Here is a 23476-nt window from a genome sequence, read left to right as displayed (position 1 = left end):
AAAAAAAAAATCTACTAATGTTACTCACCAAGATAGGAAATTGAAAGTGGAAAATGTATATATCTTGCTGGTAGGAATATAAGCTGATTAAATCATTTTGGAAATTGCTAAGTAAATTTATAAAATTGCACATTCATGCACTCTACAACCGAAAAATCTATTTGTAGTTTGCTATTGCTGTCATTCAGCAACTTAGTCTGTCTGACTCTTCATGATCCCATGGACTGCAGCATGCCAGGCTCTCCAGTCCTTCACTGCCTCCTGGACTTTGCTCAATTTCATGAACTGGTGATGCTATCTAACCATCTTATCCTCTGCCATCCCCTACTCCTTTTGCCTTCAGACTTTCCATGCATCAAGGCCTTTCCAATGAGTTGGCTCTTTACATCCAGTGGCCAAACTATTGGAGCATTAGCTTTAGCATGAATATTCAGGGTTGATTTCCTTTAGGATTGACTGGTTTAATCTTGCCGTCAAAGGGACTCTCAAGAGTCTTCTCCACCAACCCAATTCAAAGGCATCAATTCTTTAGCACTCAGGCTTTTTTATCCATCTCTCACATCTGTACATAACTACTGGAAAAACCATAGCTTTGACTATACAGACTATTGTCAGCAAAGTGACATCTCTGCTTTTTAATACTCTAAGTTTGCCATAACTTTTCTACCAAGGAGCAAGCGTCTTTTAATTTCATGGCTGCTGTCACCATGTGCAGGGATTTTGTAGCCCAAGAAAGTAGTGTCACTGCTTCCACTTTTCCCCTTATTTTCCATGAAGTGATGGGACCAGATGCCATGATCTTAGTTATTTGGATGTTGAATTTTAAGCCAGCTTTTTCACTCTCATCTTTCACCATCATCCAGAGGCTCTTTAGTTCCCTTTCACTTTCTGCTATTAGAGTGGTATCATCTGCATGTCTGAGGTTATTGATATTTCTCCTGGCAATCTTGATTCCAGATTGTGATTCATCCAGCCCAGCATTTCACGTGATGTACTATGCATATAAGTTAAGTAAGTATCATCACTAAAAAATTCTGAGTACTATATACACCAGGAAACAAGTACAAGAATGTTAATACCATTGGTTTTTTTTTTCTATTTTTTAATAATTTTTAATGGTTACTCTATTTCCAGTTATTACAAAATATAGACTATATTCCCTGTGTTGTAAAATGCATCCTTGTAGCCTATATTACACCCAATAGATGTACCTCCCACTCCTCCATCCCTGTATTTCCCCTCCCCTCCCTCTCTTCACTGGTAACCACTGGTAGTTCTCTATATCTGTGAGTCTCATAGCACTGATTTTAAAAAACATAACTGGAAATAGTTAAATACTCATATCAGTTGACTAGGTAGATGTATTGACTTATATGTCCATGTGGAATACTACAGAGGCATTAAAGTAAATATGCCTTATAGACAAACATATAGATAAATCTTAGTAATATAATATTGAATGAAAAAGACAAGTCCCAAAATATCACTGTATATCTCTTCTTTATGAATTTTTAAAACACTTAGAACTAAATATTATTTAGAGGTCCATTCATATCTAGTAAAACTGTGCTTGAAAAAGTAAGGAAATAACAGAGAATGTATGCTTAGTAACCATGTTCCAGAGAAGCAGGAAAACGGTGGAAAATGCACATATAGGTATTGTCAGTGTCTGGTTCTTAGGTTGATTGGGTTCATGACTGCTCATTAAAGGAGAAATATGTATAATCACCTCAATATTAATAGGCAATAATTTGATACAATTCAGCACCTAGTCATGACTTTTAAATTCTGAAACAATTTCACAGGAGGAAAAGTCCTTAATATAATCAAATATATCTTTAAAAAAGCAATTCAAAAAGCATTCTCACTGCAGAAGAATTGGCTACATTGTTTCAATGTCTATGTTTTTTATTATTGGATTACTTTTTGTGGCTGGAGAGGCGGGAGCTGGGTCAGGGCTCACTGCGAGGCATGTGAGATTTTAGTTCCCCGCACAGGAATCAAACTGTGTTCCCTGAGTGGAAGCACGTATTCTTAACCACTGGACTGCCACGGAAATCCCTTTTGTTGGATTACTTTTAATTATAATTCCCATCTTGAAAATACAAGATGTTATTTTGATCTGCGAATTAAAAAATATGTTATATCAGAATGATTCTTCATAATTTAACTTCCAATCTCTCCAACAGCAGAGACATATCTTGCTTTTAAAGCATAATCTCTACCTGATCTTTTATGCCACTTAGTGTTACTTATTAAAGAAAATGTTACTCTGCAAAAGAGTTGGAGGCAATGCATTACAAGGTCATGCTTTTTCAGAACAGATGGTATTAAAAACCATACCCAGTATTTTCTCCATAGCTTTTTTGCTGTAAGTATCTTTGCTATAAGCATTTTTTGCCACATTTTCACTGCATAACTAATTTTTCATCAGGCATTTTGACCATGAAATAACTGGTTATAGTTTTGTTTTGACAATTTGCTTTCAACTGGTTGAAATGCATTAGTATTTCTTCTGGATAGTGACATTGTTGATGGCTTTGTTAAACAGACATACGAGGACATGCCCCAAGAGTTGGTTATTTTGAAATACTTTGCGTAGGAGCAGGAAGTGGCCAGAGTCAAGGGCCTAGAAGGTGCAGAGTTGACATTTCCCACAGAACTTTGGAATATCAATAGACATATAACAAGATGTCAGGAACCAACAACAATGCCGAATCTTTCATAATACGATATGAAGCTCAGCTACAAATATGTATCCTAGTATGCAAACAGATACTGTCTTAATATAGAAGGAAATTTTAGCAAAAAAGAAACAAGTGTGATGCCCAACAAAGTAATCAGCAAGCAAAAATATATATATATATATTTCAATGAATTAAAAACTTTGAGGACAAGAATAGGTACAACCTGCAAAAAAAGGAATATGTTATATGCATACCATTGCTATGGGAGAAGGCAATGGCCATCCTCTCCAGTACTCTCACCTGGAAAATCACATGGACGGAGGAGCCTGGTGGGCTGCAGTCCATGGGGTCACTAAGAGTCAGACACGACTGAGCGACTTCACTTTTCACTTTCACGCATTGGAGAAGGAAATGGCAACCCACTCCAGTGTTCTTGCCTGGAGAATCCCAGGGACGGGGGAGCCTGGTGGGCTGCCGTCTATGGGGTCGCATAGAGTCTAACATGACTGAAGCGACTTAGCAGCAGCAGCAGGAGTATTGCTATGAATCTAATGATTTCCCTGGTGGCTCAGACGGTAAAGCATCTGCCTACAATGCGGGAGACCCAGGTTCAATCCCTGGGTCAGGAAGAACTCTTGGAGAAGGAAATGACAACGCACCCCAGTATTCTTGCCTGGAAAATCCCATGGACAGTGGAACCTGTCCATGGGGTCGCAAAGAGTCGGATTAACACTTTTAACACTTTCAAAATGTTACACATTTTGAAAGTGTTGAAAGTGTTAGTCACTCAACCATGTCCAACTCTTTGCAAGCCCATGGACTGTAACCCACCAGGCACCTCTGTGCATGGGATTTTGCAGGCAAGAATACTGGAGTGGGTTGCCACTTCCTACTCCAGGGGATCTTCCCGACCCAGGGGTTGAACCCATGTCTCCTGCATCTCCCGCATTGGCAGGCAGGTTCTCTACCACTAGTGCCACCTGGGAATGGGCTGGGAAGCCCCATTTTAAGTGTATTCAAATATTCTCCATTTCATAATAAAGTCATTTTAGTTATTAATTTTTCATGCTTAGTGTTTATGTGCTTTTTAATGTCCCAGTTTTATTTTAGGTTATTTTTTTATGGCAAAATTGCCTTATAACCAATTAGTTATGTGCAAAAATATCTGTGGCAAAGATGTCTACATCAAAGATTCTTATGGCAAAAGTACCTAGAACCATTTAAAGTGTAGTAAATTTTATTTGTGAGCTCTGTCCCAAGTGTCCCCTAAAGGGAGATTTGGAAAAGTCATTTGTGTTGGGCCTGTAGTGATACTGTTTCCCATAAAGATGGGTCAAAGCTTATATTCTGATTCATAAACAGGTATTTCAGCATTTCTTGAAATATACCAGATTTCTCTGTTATGGGAAAAACATGTCAAAATAACCTGTTTAAATATGACAGGCCACAAGATAAGAGACTCATCTTGTGAGCTGTCTATGAGGATGAATAGTTTTTTTAAGTTTTTGTTTTTATACTTCCCTGCTGTTTCCACTGTGAATAACTTTCTAAAATTGTATTTTTAGTGTTATTCTAATAATTTCTACATGATACCTCTTTTCTTTAAATTGGTGCTTGAATTTCATTAAAATATCTTTAAATTTCAGGATCCTTAAGCACTTATATCCAATAAGAAGGAGTTATACCCCAACTTTCTGTTTATTTCACTTTTTTTCATATTATGTTTAAAATGTCAGAAATTTTGTGCCTGAAGTCTCAGATGGGATATTAATTAGTATTATTACAGAGATGTTCAACCACAGGAACTATCTCATGAAAGTCTTCACTTAAATCTGTAAGTGGTCTTCCAGAGAAGTGAGGTATAACTTGGAGAGTTTAAAAAATCTTGAATACATATAGAAAAAAATTAAGTGTGCTTAATATAGTAAGTTTGTTCCAGGGGATTCACTAGTTCCATACCTAATTTAAGATTGTGGTTTATGAGCCATTTTATAATAACAGAAAATATAGTGCATGAATAGTCTTAAAGAATGTGATTTTACACATATGAGATTGTTTGGAGCTGACTGCACAAAGAAATGAACACTTGTTCTAGACAGGCATGTATCCAGGAGTCCCTTAAATAATGTGTCAACTTTAGAAAGAAGGAAGTATGAGTATCTTATTGTTCACATGCAGTCAAGAATAACATATTTTGTGAAATTTATGTACCCTATTCTTGAGCCATATCATTACAACTTGTTAGGCATATACCTAACAAGTTTGGGACCTCATTAGAGATATTTCAGGTCATATTGCACTGTGGGGCCTAATTAAAATATGTTCATCAGCTAGTATTCAGATTTTATCAGCATTCAGCACCCAGTTTTATATTTTTCCACTTAATAAGCTCAAAAGACCTTGGATACTATGTTAAAGAGAATAAATAATAAATTAGTATTGAAACATAAAGAAAATCTTAATGAGATTGGATATTCAAGTATGTATGAGCTGCTCCTACTTCCACCTGGAAACAAAATAAGTTGAAAATAATGTCAATAACAGCAGAAGAATACAGATAAGACACTTTACCATAAATATATTAATATAAAGAAATAAAGCATGTTGATTTCATGCAAATTCAGAGAGGGACTCTATAACCATGGCTTCTAATGAGGCTCTCCAAGAAGACAACTATAATTTGTGGTGACTGGAGTTCTGATGAGTTAGATAGCCCTGCCTGCTATTTCCACCAGAGTTGAGCTTGTCCTTCTTATACAAATAAAATGTTGACAGTGCTACTGACTATAAATTTTAATGGGAATAATTTGTCTCCTTGTTACCCATGTGATATGTACAGTGTGTACAAAAGATTTTTTGCTGTTGTTAATGTTGCGCTTTAGAGCAGTCCGCTTCCTGTGTCAATGGCTCTTAACCCTGTAATCTGCAGGCAGTTCTCTTCCTGCTGAGCCATCACCCACCCATTCCCCTCCAATCACTTCAGGGCAACATGCTGACCCAGGTTGTTTTTCAGCTGTTGAGGTTGATGCTACCTTTTCCCAAAGCTATTTCCAGCATTTACCTCATCCTGATTCCTAAGAGGCCATGCCCCTTTCTACTTTCTTTTGTAAGGACAAGGAGAGAAAATTACATCTAGGTTTTCTTTGCACTGTTGCTGTTTTAGCCTAAAAATCAATCACGATAAAACGTGCACATACTCAGTTAAGACCAAAAAGTCTAGAATTAAGGCTTGCATGATCTCATGAAACAAAATGATGTACAGGACCCTATGGATGATTTACAAATTGTGGGAATGGCAAAGTCTTTTATCAACATAACATGAACAGTTCATCATCAAGCATGGTACATAAAAATATGCTGTGTTTTCTGTCAACCTTCCTGCATTTCATGGGCCTCTAAATATTGCAGATATGAAATGTGATTTGCCATTGCAACATACTGTATGCGGTGGATGTTTTTATTTTCAGAGTTCTCGTGATTTTCATTTATTTGTTACAGAACAAGGATATTTCTTTAAACATACATATTGACACATATTTGTGTATATACGTTTTGAGCTTGTAAATGTCAGTATCTAAGATATGTAATGGTTATACAAAACACAAATGCCTTTGATAAGATTATATTCATAGTAAAGTAGTTGTCAAAGATATATATTCAACAGGTCTTTCAAGTCAACAACCAACCAAATTCTGACTACTGAAGTGCATGCCAGTTCATTAAACCTTTACCTTTATAAAAAGATGCAGGTTTCTACATAGGCTGTCCTTTCATTGTGCTTTCAAAAAGCACTAGATAAAAAACTATTTCAATTTACTTAAAAGTCAAGTTATTGTTTCCTAAATTACATGCATATCATTTACTGGTCATTTTCTTTGTTTTCTACTTTATTTGGGCTTTGGCACTGCTATAATTAAAGTATTTAAAGAACACTTATTGGCTATCATCATGCTATTTGATCAAAGATTGTTTAAAGTCTCCGTTAACCTATTAAGAATTACTTAATTGGTGACAATTAGTCACCATCCTTCGTGGTTCATGGAATAAATCAAAGTTCCCATCCTAACCTAAATCAGGCTTGAGAGGTAAATAAAGAAGATTTGTTAATTCTACGTTTCAGTGTGGTCTTATTTTTTAGGAACTCAGCATAAAGTCACTTAAATTACCCAATGAGAAAAATATGATTTTTTTCACTAAAAATTTTCAAAGTTTTACATTTCTATTCAGAAATGTTTTAATCTTTCTGACATAGGTTTTGGAGAAATTGGGAAATAGCTTACCTATTAACTTGATGTCAGTTTTAGTTAGTTGTAACTATAATTGTTTGAGAATAATTTTTCAAAACAATTCAAAACAAAATTTATATATAGAATATTACAAAATTATCATCAAAAATACAGAAAATTAAGTTATTTTTATTTATATATCATTAAGTAGATTAACATAAGGGTATTAGATTCAGCCCTTGTAATATTGTTGTATTACCTCCAAATATTTATAATGTTGGTTGTTTCATCTTTTTTATTGAAATATAATTGATTTACAGTGTTTCAAGTATACAGCAAGATGATTCAAATATACATCTTCTTTTTTCAGATTCTTTTCCATTATAGGTTATTACAAGAGATTGAATATAGTTCTCTATGCTATACAGTAGGTCCTTGTTTGTTATCTATTTATATATACTATAATAGTATGTATATGTTAATCCCAAATGTATCCCTCCCCCACCACTTTCCCTTTGGGAACATTAGTTTGTTTTCTATGAGTTCATTTCTGTTTTATAAATAAGTCATTTGTATCATTTTTTAGATCCCACATATAAGTGATATCATATGACATTTGACTTACGTAGAGTGATAATCTCTAGGTCCATCCGTGTTGCTGCAAATGGCATTATTTCATTCCTTTTTATGGCTAAGTAATATGTCATTATAGAATAATATGTACCACATCTTTATCCGTTCTTCTATTGATGGACAACATTTAGGTTGCTTCCTTATATTGGCTATTGTAAATAGTGCTGCTATGAGCATCAAGTTGTTTCTATCTTTTCAAATTAGAGTTTTCTCCAAATATATTGTCAAGGATGGGATTGATGGATCATACGGTAGCTCTATTTTTAGTTTTTTGAGGAACCTCCATATTGTTCTCTATAGCAGCTGTACCAATTTATATTCCTACCAACAGCATAGTATGGTTCCTTTTTCTCCACACTCTTCCCAGCAATCATTATTTGAGGACTTTTTGATGATGGCCATGAGGGAGACCTGGGTTCGATGCCTGGGTTGGGAAGATCCCCTGGAGGAGGGCATGATAACCCACTCCAGTATTCTTGCCTGGAGAATACCATGGTTAGAGAAGCCTGGTGGGCTACAGCCCATGGGGTCGCAAAGAGTTGGACAGGGCTGAGCGACTAAGCACAGCACATTTAAACCAGAGTGAAGTGATACTTCATTGTAGTTTTGATTTGGCATTTCTCTAATAATTAGTGATGTTATGCATCTTTCATGTGTTTTTTGGCCATATGCATGTCTTCTTTGGAGAAATGGCTATTTAGATCTTCTGCCCATTTTTTAATTTAGTGGGTTATTTTATATTGAGCTGCAGGAGCTGTTTATATATTTTGGAGATTGATTCCTCAATGGTTACCTCATTTGCAAATATTTTTTCCACTTCTGTGGGTTGTCTTTTTGTTTATGGTTTCCTTTGCTGACAAATGCTTTTAAGTTTAATTAGGTCACATTTGTTTATTTTTGTTTTTATTTTCATTAGTCTAGGAAATGGATCAAAGATTTTGTTGTGATTTATATCACAGTGTTCTGCCTAGCATCCAGGCTTACATTTAGGTTTTCAACCCATTTTGAGTTGATTTTGTGTGTGTCGTTAGGGAGTGTTCTAATTCCATTCTCTTACATGTAGAAGTCCAGTTTTCCTGTTCCATTTATTGAAGAGGCCATCTCTTCTCCATTGTATATTCTTGCCTCTTTTGTTTTAGACTGATTGACTCTAGGTGTGCGAGTTAATTTGTGGATCTTCTGTTCTGTTCCATTGATCTATATTGCTGTTTTTGTTCTAGTACTATACTGTTTTGGTGAATGTTGCTTTATAGTCTGAAGTCAGGGAGCCTGACTCCTTCAGCTCTGTTTTTCTTTCCTAGGATTGGTTTGACTATATGTGGTCTTTTGTTTTTCCATACACAATTTTTTGTTCTAGTTCTGTGAAAAATGCCATTGGTAATTTGATAGGAATTGCATTGAATGTATAGATTGCCTTGGGTAATGTAATCATTTTGACATTATTGATTCTTCCAGCCAAGAACATTGTATATCATTCCATCTGTTTGTGACATTGATTTTTTTTATCAGTGGCTTACAGTTGTCATAGTATAGATTTTTTGCCTCCTTTAGGTATATCTATTCCTAAGTATTCTATTCTTTTTGATGCCATGATAAATGGAATTTTTTCCTTAATTTCTTTTTCTGATTTTTGATTGTTATTGTATAGAAATGCAGCAGATTTCTATGTATTAAGCTTGTATCCTGCAACTTTACTGAATTCATTGATGAGCTCTAATAGTTTTTTGATAGCATCTTTAGGATTTTCTCTGTATAGTAACATGCCATCTGCAAACAGTGAGACCATTTCCTTATTATAACATAATCTTAGTATTTAAAAAGAGATGTACAATATTTCATAAATTATCTCATTCTTAGTTAATCATTTTACCCATAAATGTGAGTTGTAGTTGCTTAATATTTTCTTTAAGAAAAATGAAATGACTATCTTTGTGTACATCCTGAGAAGGTGACCAAAATGTGCTATGATAAAAAGTTGCTGGGAACCTAGTTTCCCTGTTTCCATATTTATGTTTCTAACAGGTACTCAGAGAGTGAAATTAAATTTTTCCCCCAGATTTACTTATTGTTTTACTGTTAACCAAGTTTTATATACCATTATTATGTCCTATATATTGTTTTGCACACATATTAACTCATCTAATCCTCATGATATCTGTAAAATACTAACAACAGAACTGTGCTCATTTTTTCACATGAAGACATTGAACTGTATAGAGGTAAAATAGCTTGCCAAAGACGTATAACTAGGAAGGGTGGTGGCTGTTCCTGAACCCAGACCATTCCATTCTGCTAGAATAAACTGGCTCTCACAATCACATTCCTGAAGATTGAAGCGGATTTTTAACTAGTTGCACCCCCAGTAAAAATTGTTATTTCAGCTATGACAGTATTTTCTTGACTAGTAATGTTGTGTAGATAAACAAGAGAAAAGCAGCTAACATCTCCTGCTGTGATGCTTTGCCACATCTTTAGCTGTGGTTGGTTTTGTCCATTGAACATACTTAGGAAGCAGTTCCAGCTCAATCCAGCAAAACTTTATTAAGAGACCATTACATGTTAGGCACTTTTACTACAGATCTGGACATGAGGTGCAGTGCCAACCTACTCATGTGCCAGCTTAGTGCCCTAAATAACCTGTTGTATCTCAGCCAAGCCTTGGGAGGTGAGGATCTAAAATAGCAGAAGCACGTTTGGACTACAACTTTAGCTCAAAAACTCTGTGAGAGGGCAGAGTGGTCCTGGGCCAGGGATAGGCATAGGTCCAAAGTATAGCGCTTCTCTGGAATCACCCTGCATGCTGAACACAAGAGTGATAAATCGCTGCAGTGTCTCCAAGTGAAATCTGTACATCCCTGCTGCAGCAACCTCATGTGAAATGTGGGATGCTGGTTATTTTTATACTGAAAGGTTTGCTTAGGCCTGGTATTCTAAGTTTATAATGTAACAAATTTTAGGACAAAATCCAGCTTGAAACAGATTGCTGACTATTTAAATCGAGGAGTTGACTTAACTGGAACAAAAAAGAAAAACATTTCTTGATCAGAAAAAAAAAAAAAAAAGCTGAGAAGGGGAGCAGTTAGACTGGGAGAAAAACAGATCTGTTAGAAAGAGCCAAGACACACAACTTAAGGAGAAAACATCTCCACCCAGCAGGAAACCGTGACTTTAAGAAATAGCACTGCAAAAGATGCTACAAGATTCCTCACTGCATCATCTTAGCTCAGGACTTACTTACAGACATTAGGCACTGAAGAATCCACTGGAGGCGTTTGTATTCTTGTGACAGTTTGAGTTCTTGTGTGTTTACAGCCTTGATGACAACACAGTGACTCAGAGTACTGTAAGATCTTTCTTTTTTTTTTTTCCATTTATTGTCATCAACATTAAGAGCACTTTGAAGACCAGCCACTATGCCTAGACGTTTCTGCGCAATTAGATTTGGATTTAGGATTGCAATAGCAATCCATTCAGACAGCTAAAGAACAGAGAGGAAATGAAAGTTTAAAGACAGGGCTCTCCTAATATTGTAAAGCCTGAATTGTTTTTTGTTTGAAGCTTAGAGTGCCTTTATGCTTGATGAGTGTGGCAAGAAAGCTTTGAGACTCTTCAAAAATTCCAGTAAAAGAGAATGCAATGAAATCATTGCGTGAGAATCTATGCATGTGGTAGAACTTCAACTCAGAAAGACAGATTTGAATCTGGGCTCCTCCTTTTACTTACTGCTGATCTTTGGGTCACATGTCATGTCATGTTGACTCCATAGGCCTCTGTTCTCTATAAAGTGGAGATGATACCCTACCAAGTGTTAAGAGGAGTCACTGAAGACATACCATAAAGCATTTAGCAGAGCGTGAGGCAGCAACAGTTTTCCTTTCCAGAATATCATAATTTTGCCATCCTTTTTTTGCTGCAGGACACACAAGATGTTTCAGGTAACATAATATGTTATTCAGAAAACAACAACAACAAATATTTTAAAAATTTTTATAAACTTTCTAGAATATTTTAAGGCAGCATGAAGGTGGTTTTCTGTCTTAATCCATTATGCAATTTGAGCCTGATGTCATTAATGAATGTTCCAAAAAGTGGACAAAAAGCCTATGTGAATTTTTAGAAATACATTCCTATACCAGGAAACACTGGGAACTTTTTCATATCCTTCTTGGTAAGCATCTATGTCACTAAACATGGTCTATTCTGTACGTTCTCCTTAGTCCCCTCTTCTTAGCCATGGCCTCTGTCTGACCCATGACTGTCTATTTGTGGCTCTGTACATCTCTCAGAATGGAGAAACTGAAATAGAAACAGGAGGTCATAGTGGTTGAAAGCCACTGAGGTCACATGTGGAATAATGACAGTTGAAGAAGATAATATCAAGGATGTACCAGGGCACTTAGTCATAGGAAGCAGGAAGAAGTAGTAGGCTATTGTAGGAAGACAGGAAGCTATAGATCAAAGAACATTAAGACAACAAATGGTAAAGGTCTCTTAAGAATTGTCCACATAGAAAACAAAGTTTCCTATAATTTTTCTGTTACTTAGCATCATAAGATATAAGAAAAGAGGCATGAAACAGAGAACAAAAGGGAAAACTATTCAACGTTATATATTCTTCTTTGATGAAAATCATTCCTATCTTTTGCATTTCAGTGTTGTATTTGAAGAATTTAATGTTTACTAAGTCTCAATGAGTCTTATGCCCTTTAATAAATATTTTGCAACAGTGAGCACATTATGAGTCCAGATCCCACATGCCATCAATGAATATTTTAATTCTCTCTCATTTTTGAATAATACTTGACTTCCTCAACAGTTTCAGGATTGTAATTTTCTAAAAGATGATTTCAGTGGACAGTGATTACTATTTGTTTTTGTCATTCAGTTACTAAGTTGTGTCCAACCCTTTACAACCCCGTGAGTTATAGCACTCTGGGCTCTTCTGTCCTACCCTATCTCCTGGAGTTTGTGCAAATTCACATCTATTGAGTCAGTGATGCCATCCAACCATCTCATACTCTGCCACCCACCCTCTTCTCCTGTCTTCAATCTTCCCCAGCATCACAGCTCTTCCCATCAGGTGGCCAAAGTATTGGAGCTTCAGCATTAGCAACAGTCCTTCCAATGCATATTCAGGGTTGATTTCCTTTATCATTTACTGGTTTGATCTCTTCATAGTCCAAGGGACTCTCAAGAGTCTTCTCTAGCACCACATTTCAAAAACATCAATTCTTCGGCACTCAGCCTTCTTTTTGGACTAACTCTTATATTCGTACATGACTACTGGAAAAACCATTAGCTTTGACTATATGAGCCTTTGTCTATGATTTCTCTGCTTTTTAATATGCTGTCTAGGTTTGTCATAGCTTTCCTTCCAAGGAGCAAATGTCTTTTAATTTCATGTCTGCAGTCACCATCTGTAGTAGTTTGGAGTCCAAGAAAGTAAAATCTGTCACTGCTTCTACTTTTTCCCCTTCTATTTGCCATGAAGTGATAGGACCGAATGCCATGATCTTAAGTTTTTTGAATATTGACTTTTAAGCCAGCTTTTTCACTCTCCTCTTTTCACCCTCACCAAGAGACTCTTTAGTTCCTCTTCGCTTTCTACCATTAGAGTGATATCATCTGCATTATGAGGATGCTGATATTTTTCCTGGCAATCTTGATTCCAGCTTGTGATTTATCCAGCCTGGCATTTCACATGATTGCTATTATTCAGTTATTTATTACTGAACTGATTAAAATCCATGGAAATGGAGTTGATTTTTTTTTGAAGTTTAATTTTGAAACATCAAATATTTTGTGATGTGATCACAACTACAGTTTTATTTTTATTATTACTGAAGTGACCAGTAAAGTCAGAAAATTGAATTATAAACACAAACTCTGGGAGAAAATGATCAGCCTCAAGAAAGTCAGCCTTGCCAGTTCTGTACTATCTCAGTTACACAAAAACCACACGGTAGATGAATCAATTTAATATAAAATTAAATGGTAGAATGAAATGACTGCTCAGAGTAGTTGTTCAAATTTTAAACTAGTTTTACCCACTGGCATAATCAAAATTACAAACCAACAATAGACTCAGTCATCTATTTAAAAATACAAATAATCGAGTGGACTTTTGGCTTTCATGTTTATGTTTCTTAATCTCCTGAGTTCAAAAGAATTACAAAGTTATGATAGACTCTATTGTGGCATTTACATGATGTCTTTTCTTTCTCGCAGGTGGACCTTCTAGTCCCCACCAAAGTGACTGGCATCATCACACAAGGAGCTAAAGACTTTGGTCACGTGCAGTTTGTAGGGTCCTACAAGCTAGCTTACAGCAATGACGGCGAACACTGGACAGTGTACCAGGATGAAAAACAGAGAAAAGATAAGGTAAGTCATTCCGCTGATTTATGACATGCAGAAGTGGAGGAGCAAAATTGTTTAACATTTCTAATATCCTTGATAATTTTGATAAGTAGGGATTGTAGAGTTATAATAAGAAGTGAGCAGATTTAATTACTAATTCATTGTTTCTTGTTTGGTTTCTTTGATTTTGTTTTAATTCGTAGATTTAAGTTTTTGAGCTCTAAAATGACTTACTATTAAAATAATCAGCATATATTTGTGCACCTAAACTTCTACACCATAAAATCTCTAATTATTTTTCAAAAAGTTCTTACTGTGGTGAACATCTTTTCATACCATTTGATGGTCTGAATGTCTTTCGGACCTTGGAGAATGAAAGTGCTCAAGGAAAATATCAATAATTAATTGGATCAGATGTTAAAATATGGCCTTACATTAATGAAATTGAATTTGTTGCTTAGATTTTTTGTGCAAAGAAATATAGCTTTCTGAAGACATCAGTAGAAATGAACTATTGGGGAGAAATATAATACACTTTCATTCATGTTCAGCATTTCTGGGTTAATGATGATTTTTTTCTATTTTCTGTAACACCTTTATTTCCTTACTTTTGTTTGCTATTAACCAATAGAAAGGTTGGGAATATCTTTCTTTCTTCAAATATCTATGGTAGAAAATTTAACTTTCCCAGAAATACTAAGACTTGAGTGGCTGTTTCAATGGGTCTACAAAGTCTGAATTCAGTTAACAGGAAATCCATTTTAGGGGAGATGCGGTTTTAGTTTTAGATTACAAAAAACCACAATTACTTACCTTTTAATATCTCAGAACATGCCTATTAGCATCTCAGGATGGATACATTCACTTAACATCTCAGAACACACACATATTTTGAGCTTTAACATCTCAGAAATTGGTGTATCTTAATATCACAATTTAATTGGAAGCTTACTATTTTCTAGAAGAATATACAATGATGGCATGTTTTATAATCAGAGGCATCTTCAATTGAATGAATATTGAATATTTTGTAAAATGTATTCAAATTTTTTATGTGTAGACAAATATCTGCTATAATTTATAGCAAATAGCTCTTTCAATTCCTGTTTTCACCTTTTACAGTAGGCATTTTTATGTGTAAAGAGTGAAAATATATTCTGTAAGGTGAAATTTTTCATAAATTATACAGTTCTTAAAATTATTTTTAAGGTAAGTATTCTCATCTATAATCCATGCAAAATTCACTGAAAAGCATATATCTGTAATATTAAAATCCACATGTAGTCTGATTTAGGGAAGAGGTGTGAACCATTGTACTCGTGAAGTACTTCATTATCTCCATTTATGTGAAGCATATGATTTAATTATTATTTGTGAATAATTTTTTAATATCATTAATTGATACATTGGACATATGTGTATTAATTCATTGTATTTCATTATCTCAGTCTGAAATGTGCATAAAATTTCAGTGTCAAGTTGGCCAAGTAATTTGATAGTGTTGTTCAGATTTCCTGTATCCTTACTGATTTTCTATCTACTTATTAGTAACAGAGACAGTGATGTGAAAATCTCCAACCCTAATTATTGATTTCTCTATTTCTCCTGGCAGTTATATTGGTATTTACTTCATGTATTTTGAAAGTCTGTTAAAAAATGTATAAATAATTAGGGTTGTAGTGTGTTTTTAATCAAATAACTTTTATCATTAGAATAGGACCTTCTTAATTCCCCGTGGTATTCCTGCTTTGAAACCTACTTTGCTTCTATCCATAGAGGTACTCTAGTTTCCTTTTAATTAGTACTGCATTAGTAGATGTTTTTCTCCATCCTTTTGCTATTAACTATTTCTGCTTTATATTTAAAATGCATTTTTTCTATCCAGCATAAGGTTGTTTCCTTTTTTCCAATTCAACTATCTCTGCTTTTAACTGGAGCATTTAGACCGTTTGTGTTTGATATGAGTATTGAAGTGATTGGGTTTAAATCTCATCTTGTTATTTATTTCCTATGTGTCTCATCTTTTCTTTCATTTTTTTTCCTATTTTCAGCCTTATTTTGAATTAACTGAATTTTTTTAGTGATTCCATTGTGTTTCATTTGTTGACATATTTGCCATAACTTTTTTCTTTAATTTTAGTGACTGCTTTAGTTTGTAATGTACATATAAATATGACAGTTGGCTAAACTCAGCCAATATAACTGGTAGTTTTAAAATTAGATTTAGCTGTTCTGTTTTTAATATTATAGATTGGCATATTGAAGAAAAGCCTTAATAAGTTCACTATTTATTACCAAAGGAAGCAACTAGCTCCAATAAACCAATAAATATAAGAATGCTGCAGTGACTATCATAACAAAAAAAAAAAACCCTATGTATAAGAAGGAAGTATAGGGCATAAACATCTCCATTCCTACAAAGAAGGGAATTTTATAAAATAAATGAGAAAATGGATTGCATGTGTTCTTTTAGCACTTGGAAATAAAGGCATCTTACACACACACACCAATCAAAGTATACGTTTTTATATTTATATATATATAATTATATATATCCAAGTAGTTGTGTTTTGTGTTGGTATTACTATTAATACTAAGAAATTAAGTATAGTTTCATATATTTATAGAAGTGCTTTTTTTCTTCTTTTAAGAGGTCCTACACAACTTGGCAATTAACTTTTCTGAAGTTGGATAAACCATCTTCTCTTGATTCTTAGTATTATTTGTATCTTGTTTTCTGTGGTTACTTGCCATAAGAGGAAAAGATCTTCAATAAATTTATTTCTTACAAGTGTAAATTCAACCACAAGCTTTCATTCAAATAAATATAATAAATGAATGTTTCACAGCAAAACATATGCCTGTGAAATGTTTTATATATGCACATTTCAAAGGAAATATTCATAAAGTTATCTATCTCATTTTCTGTTTTTACCCACCACTTTGTCTAATCATTTTGGGGGCTATGGATGTGAAAGTCTAATGTAGATCTACAAACAGGGTTAATGTCAGGAAAGCAATGACAAGGAAGAATTATGTATATGTATAGAAAGAAAGAAAGTGAAGTCGCTCAGTTGTGTCTGACTCTTTGTGACCCCGTGGACTGCAGCCTACCAGGCTCCTCCATCCATGGGATTTTCCAGGCAAGAGTACCAGAGTGGGCTTCCCTGGTGGCCCAGCTGGTAAAGAATCCACCTGCAATGCAGGTAGACCTGGGTTCAATCCCTGGGTTGGGGAGATACCCTGGAGAAGGGAAAGGCTACCCACTCCAGTATTCTGGCCTGGAGAATTCCATGGACACTCCATGGGGTCACAAAGAGTTGGACATGACTGAGCGACTTTCAGTTCAATGAATTTGTAAATATATGCATGAATGTGTATGTGTGTGTGTGTGTGTGTGTGTGTGTGTGTGTGTGTACATATACAACAAAAGTTACTTGTAGAAACAGAGATGCCTTGTTCTCTTCATTAAAATGTCACTTTCTCATTTACCTTCTCTGAGTTTTCTTAAGAATTTACTTTAGTATTCTATTTTTGAACAAAATTCTACATTAAATCTTTTGCTATTGAGCATGTGATAATACTTCTCTGAGTACAATCCCTACATTCTTATCAATATTTTTCCTTTCTAGTCTACAATATTTTCTAACTTTTAATTTTGTATTTCTTTCCAACATGGATTCAGATTCTACTTTCATTTAAAAGTCAAATGTTCCTTTGCTCCCATGAAAGTGACATTTGTTTTTATACTCTTGGAGCTGTTTTACTACAAATTTTAGCAGGAAAATTGCAAAATTTGACAGACACTTTCTGTATTTAATTTTTAAGGTTAGAAGCCAAAATAAAATAATAATAAATTTCAGGAAGAGTACTTCTATGGAAAAAGAAATGAAAATTGGTTTTCTCAACCAATGTATTAGTCATAATATCATGGTTTTTAAGTAAACCTGAATTTACACCATGGGAGCTTTCTTCTTTGGGAGAAGAAAAAAATGCTGGTAATAGTCTATTTTGTCTCTCCCCTGAAATTACCCTGTTTTTTAAAAAAAAACATAAGTAAAAAAACTGCAGCTTTATTCTGGGTTTTCTGTAAAAGAAAATCCCAAACCCTGCTTTTTGTTGGTTCTTAAAAAGATGAATTCCACATAGTCATCAAGAACTATTCTGCAACTTGGCGAACTCTCTAATTCAGTAGTTACCAAAATGTTCTGATTATAACACTCATGGGGGAGTGAGTTAAGAAACACAGTTTTCTGGGGTCTGCCTCATACTCTGCAGGGAGGAACTGGGAATTTAAATGTTTACAGAAGCCTAAGCTAATTTAAATAATAAGCAAAGATGACTAATCAATACCAAAACTCAAATTAAGCTTTCAGAACTAAATGCAGTTTTGTATTTTTCTAATGAGAATGGAACTTATTCCTTAGGACTTTGTTTGGCCTCTAATTTGTCAGTAGAAAGCAATATGAATTGGTGCTTCCAAAAGCAGGTTTAGATTTTGATATGTTTACCAGTTCTCTTATGAACACCAGAAAGTAACAGGTACTAGTTTTAAACAAATTTTAAATTTAAATAAATTTAAGTAGTTAGGAATACAGATTTTGTGGGAAAGCATCTAGAAGAATGTGAATTATGTATTCTGCAGTTATTGTCTCCTCCATGCCATATGTAAGGTGGCGGGGACAGTGGGTGGATGTCTGAATATGACATAGTGGCTCAAAGAACTCTCAGCCCAATAAGGAACTCAGGAAAGATGGAAAAACTTTGATTCATTCAGCTTATTTTGAAGAATCAAAATATCCTCTATCCAGTGTATTATTTGATAAAACAACTCTAGGAAAGAAGTAGCCCAGATGTCCATTTCCAAAAGTTTGTGACTCTCCAATAGGAAAAAAAAAAATTCCTGGTCCTTCCCTCCTGCCTTTCTTGTCTCAACTCTGTGAAAAAGAGAAGCAGCCACATCACAGTCCTTATTAATAAAGCCTGCAAATCTGTATCGGAGAGTATGTTCAAATCCAAGAGTAATTACAAATGCCACAGGGCATGCCATCTTTCCTGCTGATGCTAGCACTCCCAGGTAGCTGAAATTAAATTTGAATACTTAAAGCCTTGAAAGTCCAGCTCATCAGTGAAGCAGACTGAAGAAGACATCACTCCAGCAGTCAATACCCATGCTGTTCTTTTGAAATTTGATTTGGACCAGAAATTTAGAACCTGAAGAATGCCCAAGTGCAACCAAAAGTGGAGTCTAGCTGCTTGCCACTCAAAAAAAAAAAATAAAGAGGCAAAGCTGATGGAAAGGAAAGTTTGCTTTATTTTGGATGCTGGTCCAAAGGCCAACTCCTACCCTGACAATCAGAGAACAAGAGCTTTTATAGACTGAGGGAGGAGGCTACAACTAGAAACAGTAGTCAGCTCTTGACAGTTGACTTGAGATTGGTCATTGGTGGCCTGACCAGAATCATCTTGATTATTTTAGGTACAGTTAATCTTCAGTTCTGTGTTTGGTTTCTTCCCATTTCCTTGAGGCCAATTCTTGGAATTGTGGCAGCTTATGTCATGGCTAGTAGGAGTTTCAGCATCTAAAAGACAGCTCATAAGATACAGCTCAATATTATCTATAGCCCTTGAGAAGGAACTAAAGGGCCATGCTTAATAACAACGTTATTAGTATTTGGTCTCTTTTGACTGTTTTCCTTTGTTTCTGCATTGTCTCACTTCTGATTAAATTTAGTCTTGGGCTAAAGTTTTTCCACAGAAAAAAAGCAGGCAGAGGACATGCAGAGTAAGGACAAGAAGGTCCTGCTTCATTTCACTAGGAAGTAAATAAAAGGAATCCTCAGGGGCAGTCAATGAGGAGGATGCTAGCAGGAGAAAACAAAAGGGATGAATTAGTCTTTGAAGGAGGACCAGCTACATGTTTCGGAATAGCAAGATCAAGGGCAATCTCTCCATCTTGCATGGACACCCTTAGTCTCATTCATTCAGAGTCCTCTTGCTGTATTCAAATAGGCAGGAAGAGAAAGAAAAGCTGATTTTCTGGAAGTAATTTCCAAGAATTAGTTGACTTTACACAGAACACTTGAATTTAAAAATAACAAGTGACTTGTGCCCCTATTTGCTAGAGATTCGTGATATAGGCACAGTAGTGTACTTACTCAGGGATCTGGTGAGTGACTTAATTGGAAGTTAAAGAGACAAGGATATAGTTTCAGTGTTGTCTGAATTTAAGGACAGTGTTATTTAAATAAACACCATCTGGTATCAGCTGTTATTTACAATTTTATCTGCTTTCTTCCCTTGTTGTAATTCAATATTATGGGACCCGACTAGTATATAGTTGGTATAAAGAATACAAAATTGCCTATGTTCACATAAATGGGGGTATTATTGGATTTTGAAACTTAGGACACCACCTGAGAATATTTATATTGTGGCAGAATGTAAAGTTCAATGATGAGCTCACACTTTTAAATTTTAAATTGTATTAAATATCTCTGCCTAGGAGTAGATAGAGGGAGGTAATAGTTAATGTCACAATTCCACTTTTAATGCAATAAAAACTGCATGGAATTAAGGGATTAAAAGAAAAAAAGTTCAGTTATTTCAATATATACACTAACTGTAAAATTCAAGGAAGCCCTGTAATTCTTTGTTGTTGTGTCTGACTCTTTGTGATCCCATGAACTGCAGCACACCAGATTTATTTGTCCTTCACCATCTCCCACAGTTTGCTCAAACTTTGTCCATTGAGTTGATGATGCCATCCAACCACCTCATCCTCTGTTGCCCACTGCTACACCTTCCCTCATTCTTATTCGAATTTTGGCTTTAGCATCAGTCCTTCCAGTGAATATTCATGGTTTCTCTGCTTTTTAATATGCTTTCTAGATTTGTCATACCTTTCCTTCCAAAGAGCAAGCATCTTTTAATTTCGTGGCTGCGGTCACTATCCACAGTAATTTTGGAGCCCAAGAAAATAAAACCGATACTGTTTCCACTCTTTCCCCTCTGTTAGCCATGAAGTGTAATTTGATGCCATGGTCTTATATTTTAAATGTTGAGTTTTAAGCCTGCTTTTTCACTCTCCTCTTTCACCCTCATCAAGTCTCTATTTCCTCTTCACTTTCTCCCATTAGAGTGGTATCATCTACATATGTGAGGTTGTTGATATTTTTCCCTGCAGTCTAGATTCCAGTTTGTGATTCATCCACCTTGGCATTTTGCATGATGTACTCTGTATATAAGTTAAATAGACAAAGTGACAATATACAGCCTTGATGTATTCCTTTCCCAGTTTTGAAGCAGTCTATTGTTCCATGTCTGGTTTTAACTGTTGCTTCTTGACCTGCACACAGGTTTCTCAGGAGACAGGTGGTGTGGTATTCCCATCTCTTTAAGAATTTTCCACAGTTTGCTGTGATCTACAGACTAAAGTGTTTAGCATAATCAATGAATCAGAAATAAATGTTTTTCCAGAATTCCCTTGCTTTCTGTGTGATCCAGCAAACATTAGCAATTTGATCTCTGGTTCCTCTACCTTTTCTAAATCAGCTTGCACACCTGGAAGTTCTTGGTTCATGAACTGCTGAAGCCAAGCTTGAAGGATTTTGAGTATTACTTTGCTAGCGTGTGAAACATGCCTAATTGTATAGTAGTTTGAACATTCTTTGACATTGCTCTTCTTTGGTATTGGAATGAAAACTGACTTTTTCCAGTCCTGTGGCCACTGCTGAGCTTTCCAAATTTGCTGCCATATTGAGTGCAGCACTTTCACAGCATCATCTTTTAGGATTTGAAATAGTTTAGCTGGAATTCCATCACCTCCACTAGCTTTGTTCTTAGTAATGCTTCCTAAGGCCCACTTGACTTCCTACTACGTGATGTCTGGCTCTAGGTGAGTGTCCACACCGTCATGTTTATCTGGGTCACTAAGACCTTTTTTGTGTGGTTCTGTGTATCCTTGCCACCTCTTCTTAATTCCTTATGTGTGTGTGCTGTGTGCTCGGTTGTGTCCAACTCTTTGTGACCCCATGGACTGTAGCCTGCCAGGCTCCTCTGTCCATAGGATTTTCCAGGCAAGAATACTGGAGTGGGTTGCCATTTCCTAATCCAGAGGATCTTCCTGACCCAGGGATCAAACCTGAGTCTCTCGTGCTTCTTGCATTGAGAGACAGATTCCTACCATTAGCACCACCTGGGAAACCCAACTCTTTATATGGCTTTTAAAATCCTGCCAAAAATATGGGATCCCTGTAAATTTTGCTTAGGTCACTGACCAAGAAGACCACATCTCAGGAAGTATTCCAGTGAAGAACTGACTCATCAAAGGGAATATTGTTTGCAGATCTGCCTGTAGGACTGGGAAAGGGCAGCTGTGGTGAACAAATTTGAATTCAGAAAGAAGCATATTTTCACCAGTGAGCACTGTGGAAGCAGTTGCTATGGTCCACAAAGGACATAATGGGGGCTCACTTAAAGTCAGCTGTGATGTAGGGAGTTGGGGTCAGAAACAAGACCAAAGACTGGATGCAAGTCCAGAGGCAAAAGGGCTGGATCATCTGTAACAAGACCTATATTTCCATTTCCATGTTTAACATGAGCTCTAAGTGGTCTGCCTACTCAAAGATGTCTGTTCCTGAACCTAGGGTGAAGAAGAGTTTAAGAGCAGAAAAAAAAGAAAGGAACAAGACATGGGGCTTACAGGATGGAGGTGAACAGGGAGAGAGTTAGTTAGTAACTTACAGAACTACAAGTGTACATTCAAGAAGTAAACGACAAGCTGGAGAGACAGACTAGCCACAGGAATAGTCAAGAGCCAGTGTCTCATAAGGCGCTCGTTCATTTTGAAAAGACACTAGGTTTATTTGGAGACAGAATTAGAAACCTAATTGTCTTTCTTCATGGATCAATTTTGCAGTTGCAAAGAAAATTCTTTTGTCTGTCGGTTCACAATCTATAATATTAAAAACTAGCAATGTAAAATATATGGTTAATTCTGGCCAGTGAAGTGTTTAAATATCTTAGAAGACATTTAGAGTTTTAATGTTCATTTAGAACAAAAAGGAAAAGCAGAGTGCTTCTCTAAGGACATATCATCAGATAATAGAAGAAAAAGAAAAAAGCAATCAAACGTCAGATACAAGATCCATAAAACTCACCAATTTGGGAGTAGGTTGGAGGAGGAAAAACATCCCTGCCACCATGGCTCATATTTAGTGACAGGTAACATCCCAGCACAGATGCTGGGGAACATCATTCTCAGTAAGATAGAAGTTTATAGGGAAAAGAGAAAACAGTACAGAGAAATGCAGTAATGAGGAACGAATATGTTTGTTTTTTGTGTTAATTATACATGTCTCATTTATGTATAAAACTCAACTTCTTTATTTAAAAAAAAATTTGATAAACTACCTTAAAGTCTGAAACAATATAGTCTTTCTAGTCAACAGATGTTTCTGCATGAATAAAAACAAAAATGTGTGACAAGCACAGGGAATATGTTCCATACTTATTCAAGTAAAATGTTCATCAGTAAAAAATAATATTTTTATGACTACTGCCTTTATG

At 35.5% G+C, this 23476-nt stretch overlaps 1 protein-coding gene across 2 annotated transcripts in view; it reads left to right on the top strand.

The window, feature by feature from the left end:
- EDIL3 (EGF like repeats and discoidin domains 3) overlaps nt 1–23476 on the top strand; it is a 457653-nt gene that overhangs the window by 394477 nt on the left and 39700 nt on the right. For both annotated transcript variants that reach the window (XM_070465779.1, XM_070465778.1), the window contains one exon: nt 13775–13930. In XM_070465779.1, the coding sequence (XP_070321880.1) occupies nt 13775–13930 (156 nt within the window). The remainder of the gene's footprint in view (nt 1–13774; nt 13931–23476) is intronic.

This window comes from Odocoileus virginianus, chromosome 3 (assembly GCF_023699985.2).
Source record: "Odocoileus virginianus isolate 20LAN1187 ecotype Illinois chromosome 3, Ovbor_1.2, whole genome shotgun sequence".
Lineage (NCBI taxonomy): Eukaryota > Metazoa > Chordata > Mammalia > Artiodactyla > Cervidae > Odocoileus > Odocoileus virginianus.
Note: the sequence above shows the minus strand (reverse complement) of the source record. Positions and strands in the feature narration are given on the sequence as shown.